This window comes from Solanum verrucosum, unplaced genomic scaffold (assembly GCF_900185275.1).
Source record: "Solanum verrucosum unplaced genomic scaffold, falcon-dt-bn FXZP01000474.1, whole genome shotgun sequence".
NCBI classification, from domain to species: domain Eukaryota; kingdom Viridiplantae; phylum Streptophyta; class Magnoliopsida; order Solanales; family Solanaceae; genus Solanum; species Solanum verrucosum.
Genome location: NW_026020516.1, coordinates 650,038 through 655,794, shown reverse-complemented (window position 1 = coordinate 655,794; position 5,757 = coordinate 650,038). Strand labels below are relative to the sequence as shown.

General features: G+C 35.6%; 1 protein-coding gene across 1 annotated transcript; it reads left to right on the top strand.

Annotated features, from left to right (window-relative positions):
• The first annotated feature begins 541 nt into the window (after positions 1–541).
• Positions 542–4,282, top strand: LOC125809804 (ACT domain-containing protein ACR4-like). The gene is made up of 7 exons (XM_049489386.1): positions 542–719; positions 1,554–1,599; positions 1,707–1,821; positions 2,162–2,229; positions 2,681–3,280; positions 3,565–3,669; positions 3,761–4,282. The coding sequence occupies exons 1-7, from the start codon at positions 649–651 to the stop codon at positions 4,103–4,105; spliced, it is 1,350 nt and encodes a 449-aa protein (XP_049345343.1). The 5' UTR covers positions 542–648; the 3' UTR covers positions 4,106–4,282.
• Positions 4,283–5,757: the final 1,475 nt, after the last annotated feature.

Below are 5,757 nucleotides of genomic sequence, written 5' to 3'. Positions count from 1 at the left end.
TTTGTGTAATTCAGAAGGTCAACCACACTATATTGGGATGTGAGTTGAAACCTAACACTTTTTTCTTTCATGATCTAGCCTCGCCTTTCATAAACTTCAGAACAATCGAAGTTTTCACGACTTCTTCCAAAAAATAATCTGAGATAAATTTATATCATCAATTAAATAAAATATAAAATCATACATTATTTTATCCCATCTCTTAAGTAAAATAAATTAACCTAAATTTAAAATAACTTTATCCGCAAATCAAACGAGCCCTAATATCAGAACTAAATGACACATGTTTTCTATTCACTAATTTAGTCTAAAAAGTTTTTATTTTTTTCCCAAAGTGCAGGGTGGACGGCTGTTTTGTGATAGAGAGGGTCCCATATGAACCCTGACCAAGTGGCCAGTGACCATATCATCCCCTTTTATGTAAAATTGTATTTGTAACGTCCCAAAGAAACTCTTGGCAAAGGTCAAGAGGCATCAATCCAGTCACCCATTTTTTTTTTAGTATATAAAACTAACGCCAGCAACACCTCACATCCTTTCTGTCTTACTGACTCAGATACACACACAAGTGTGACACAAAAAAAAAGCACTCTTGAGAGCTGAAAAAAAACTAGAAAACAGTACAGAAGAATTTTTGATCCATTCAAAATGGATTACTGGTCTCCTTCTTTCTCTGATGATGAATTCAAGAAACTTGTCCTTCGAATGAACCCCCCAAGGTACTTTTTTTTTTTACCCTTTGTATAAAATGGTGTGTTGATTAATTCTGGGCGGAGTCAGAATTTGAAGCTAAAAAGGGATAGATAGACACCCCCATGTGTTCATTTGTTATCAAGATTGCTACTTTTGTAATCAAGATTGTTTGTAAATTGAAAATTTTGCATTTTTTGCTACATGGTGTGTTGATTAATTGGAGGTGGAGTCAGAATTTGAAGCTAAAAGGGTAGACAGACACTCTCCCCCTTCATCCCCATGTTCATTTGTCATCAAGATTGCTATTTTTGTAATCAAGATTGTTTGTAAATTGAAAATTTTGCATTTTTGCTATATGGTGTGTTGATTAATTCGAGGCGGAGGCAGAATTTGAAGCTAAAAGGGTAGACAGACATTCTCCCCTTCCACCCCCATGTGTTCATTTGTCATCAAGATTGCTACTTTTGTAATCAAGATTGTTTGTAAATTGAAAATTTTGCATTTTTGTTACATGGTGTGTTGATTAATTCGATGTGGAGTCAGAATTTGAAGCTAAAAGGGTAGATAGACACTCTCCCCCTCCACCCCCATGTGTTCATTTGTTATCAAGATTGCTACTTTTGTAATCAAGATTATTTGTAAATTGAAAATTTTGCATTTTTGTTACGTGGTGTGTTGATTAATTCGAGGTGGAGTCAAAATTTGAAGCTAAAAGGGTAGATAGACACTCTCCCCCTCCACCCCCATGTGTTCATTTGTTATCAAGATTGCTACTTTTTTAATCAAGATTATTTGTAAATTGAAAATTTTGCATTTTTGTGCTGATTCAATTGTTAATTTTGATGATGTGGTGTTTATAGGGTTACTGTTGATAACACATCTGACAAGAAAACAACTTTGATCAAGGTATGGATGTGTTTTTCTGTCTGAGTGAAATGGATTTAATTAGTTTTACTCTTGGTGCTCTTTGATTTTTGAAGAATTGGGATATAAAAATGATTGGAATTTTGCAGGTTGATAGTGCTAATAAAAGAGGAAGCTTGTTGGAAGTGGTTCAGGTTCTTTCTGATTTGAACCTTATAATCAAAAGAGCTTATATATCTTCTGATGGGGAATGGTTTATGGATGGTGAGTTTCTTGATTTTTCTTAGGTTTTTTCAATTTGTTTAGTACACCCTTTACACTCTATGAGCTGATCGGTTTATCGGAAACAATCTCTCTACCTTTCGAGGTAGGGGTAAGGTCCTCCAGACCCCACTTGTGGGATTACACAGGATATCTTCTTGTTGTTGTTGTATACCCTTTATACACTACAAAAAAACTGGAATTAGTTATGAACTTTGTTGCTAATCCGTTGTTAAATAGGATTACAACGGATTTTTTTGTTTAGCTACAGAATCTGTCTGTTGTTAATTCCTTTTTTTTTTTCCAGTAGTGTTTGTTTTAATTGTTCTTTCCCTTGTTTCAGTGTTTCATGTTACTGATCGATATGGAAAAAAGCTCTCTGAAGATAATGTCGCTGACCGCATTCAGCAGGTACATCTAATTCCGTATTGAGACGTACTTGATTGATTGATTATTCAGGCAGCCATTGTTTGCCCCTTTTTAGAAGTTTTTCAATCATCAGTCTGTTTTAGTATAACACTCTTTAGGTTTGGTATCAGTTTTCACTAAGGGTGGATTCAAAATAGTAGCAAGTAAACACACGAAGAAATTCAACATCTACTTTATATTTAAAAATAATTTTGACAATTGTATAATGCTCCAAGAAAGGGGGTTCGGATCTTCTGTCCCCTACTTCACTCATGGTCAGTATGCTCACTGAAATACTTAATTTCGTTAGTTGTCAGCCTCGGAGGAGACTGAGTAGGAAGTGGATATCACTGAGTTAAAGAAGATGAAACAATATATTTTTTACTTAATACAGATAATGTTATAGTGTGAGATTGAGTAAACATTAAAGCTCAAATATTTTCTTGTGTTGCAGTCACTGGGACAGAGGGGGAGCCGCAGCTTCCGGTCTTTGGAAAGATCTGTGGGTGTTCAATCTGCTGCAGAACACACAACCATTGAACTGACGGGGCGAGACAGACCAGGATTGCTTTCAGAGATCTTTGCTGTTCTTGCAGACCATAAGTGTAATGTTGTAGCATCAGAAGTCTGGACTCACAATTCAAGAATGGCATCAGTTGTTTACATAACCGATGAAGAAAGCAGGTTGGCAATAACTGATCCTGAGAGGCTTGCCAATATCAGGCAACTGATGTTGTATGTTTTAAAAGGAGACAGAGATTTGTGGGGTGCCAATACAGCAGTTTCTGTTGGCTCCACTCATACTGGAAGGAGGCTACATCAGATGATGTATGCTGATCGTGATTATGATAAAGATGATACAGATTGTGTATCGGTTGACAATAGGAAACCTCTGGTAACTGTAGAAAGGTGTGCAGATAAAGGGTACACAGTTGTGACTTTGAGATGTCCAGACCGTCCTAAGCTGCTCTTCGATGCAGTGTGCACATTAACTGATATGCAGTTTGTAGTGTATCATGCTACCATCATTGCTGAAGGACCTGATGCTTGTCAGGTAGTCTTTTAAATGCTTGAAAATTTCCTAAATCATTTTTTTCCCGCTTTATCGTACATGAACCTGCTGAAACCTTTCTGTGCAAAAACTGTGAGATGAACTTTTATTTTCTAAAACAGCATTTTAAAAGTTAATTATTCAAAATTTTACCATAAAAGCTAGTTGCCTAAGAAATGCCAAAATCAACTGTCTTGGGCCATTAGTAGTCTAAGACTGTGAACAAGTTGTTATTTTTTTCTCTTTGTTAATCTGCATTCGTGTTGCTTGCTTTTGTTTTTGGTTAGGAATATTACATTAGGCATATGGATGGGTACCCCATTAGTTCTGAAGCGGAGAGGCAACGTGTAATTCACTGCTTGGAGGCAGCTATCAAGAGGAGAACTTCAACGGTACAAACTCATGATCCGAATGCAAATTAAGTACTACTCAAACTCCACACTTTTTTAAACTTATGTTCTTTCTTTTGTCCATAATATGCAGGGAATAAGGCTGGAATTATGTGGAGATGACAGAATTGGGCTTCTATCTGATGTAACTCGCATATTTAGGGAGTACGGTCTTTCTGTTTCCCGTGCAGAGGTCATGACAAGGGGCACACAAGCTGTTAACGCGTTTTATGTGACTGATACATCAGGTGGTCCAGTTAAAAATGAAACCATCGAGGCTGTCCGGAAAGAAATAGGTGTAACCATTCTTCAAGTCACGGATGATCTCTACTCGGGTGCACCTCCACAGCAAACTTCCAGGTTCTCTTTAGGTAATATATTAAGATCAAGATCAGAGAAATTTCTCTACAACTTGGGATTGACAAAGTCATATTCCTAACTTTATTTCTATTTCAAACTTAACTAACATGTAAAGTTTGAAATAGAAGTTCATAGATAGGCAGAGGCCTCTGCTGCCAGTTTCTGCTAGTGCTTAGCATAGATGTTCTTAGTCATAGGCCAAAACTTTTATTTCCATTGCAAACTTGTAAAGTTTATACTAAGCAAATGTACAGCAGGAGATGCATTTTCTCCCTTTAACTGCTATGCTTGTGTGATCCTCTTTGCTTTTATTGTGATTTGTAAGTAACTCCTAGTTTAATATCAAACTTAGGGTAAGCCGTAAAACCTCGGTCATGTTCCAATCGAGGTTAACAACAACAACAACAACATACTTAGTGTATTCCCACAGAGTGGAGTTCGGGGAGGGTAGAGTATACGTAGATCTGACCTCTACCTCAAAAGTGAGGTAAGAGAGTTGTCTCTGATAGACATAATACATAAAAAAAAAAAAAAAAAAAACTTGAACTTGCCCTTGGCTGACAAGTAATCACTCTTACTCTGGGAGTGCACATGCTAGACACCTCGACTCCTCTCTACTACGTCAGCTGAACACTTCAACTTACAACATGATCATCTAGACACCTTCAAAATTTAAATGTCAGTCAGAGTCAGGTGTCCACGAGACACAATAGGATTTGTTGGAGTGTTAGTAATTGCTAGCTGAGACCAAGTTGAAGTTTCTAGATGTGTTATTGTGTGTTCTCAAAGTTTGAGTGCTTGTTGGATGAGTTCAAGTTAGAATGACTGTTTATGTATGATGGCTATTTAATTTTAGTAGCAAGTTCAAGGTCAGTACATATATTCCAACAAGAAATATTCTTCTTCTTAAGATTTTGAGTTGACCAACATGTGAGACCTTGATTGAAAAGGACATGCAAGGTTTACTTTGTTCAGAAATTCAACCCCACTGTTTATGATTCGATTGCATGGAAAATGCTGACTGATTCCTTTGTTAGTAGTTAGTACAATATTTAGAAAAAATGATAGCCACTTGCAGCCTTTTAAAAAGCATTTTCTAAAGCGAGTTTCGGAGCGAGACATACTAAAAATGCATCGAGACGTACTAATAGAATCCAAGTACTAGGGGCATAAATTCAAACCTTTCGAATCTCCACTCAGATGTAAGTCTCAACTAATGTCGTAGTTCCATAGTTCTTTTCCTTTACCGTTTAAGGGTCGTTGGTAGAATATATTAGAAAAAATGAAGGATGTATTAGTTTTTTTGTATTATTAATATTTTATTTGGTACATTTTTTTAATCTTTGTTATACAATCTATTTGATACCATGTTATGTATAATTGATACAAGAGAAATTATGGTATTAACAATGCAAGAAGTTTTAATGCATGCATTAGCATGGTTAAAAATATAATTGCCCTGTATAATCTTTTCTACATCTTTTCCACTATATGTATGGAGGGTTTTGTTAAAAATAATTTTCTTAGAAATTATACAATGCGTGTTTTTAAATATATCAAGTCAAATACCGCATAAGATATAATCTCAACATGACTAATGTAAACATAACAAATATTAGCAATATTACTGATACACTATACTCAATATTATTTTTACATATCTTATCAAATGATTGGTTACAAAGAAAATTAGAGTGTGTTTGAAAAATGTTTTCCAAATATTGTTTGGTC

Excerpts from the sequence above, each read along its gene's own strand:
- LOC125809804 (XM_049489386.1), top strand. The coding sequence starts at position 649 with ATGGATTACTGGTCTCCTTCTTTCTCTGATGATGAATTCAAGAAACTT. Across the intron at positions 1,822-2,161 it reads TGGGGAATGGTTTATGGATG|TGTTTCATGTTACTGATCGA; the intron begins GTGAGTTTCTTG and ends CCCTTGTTTCAG. Across the intron at positions 3,281-3,564 it reads AAGGACCTGATGCTTGTCAG|GAATATTACATTAGGCATAT; the intron begins GTAGTCTTTTAA and ends GTTTTTGGTTAG.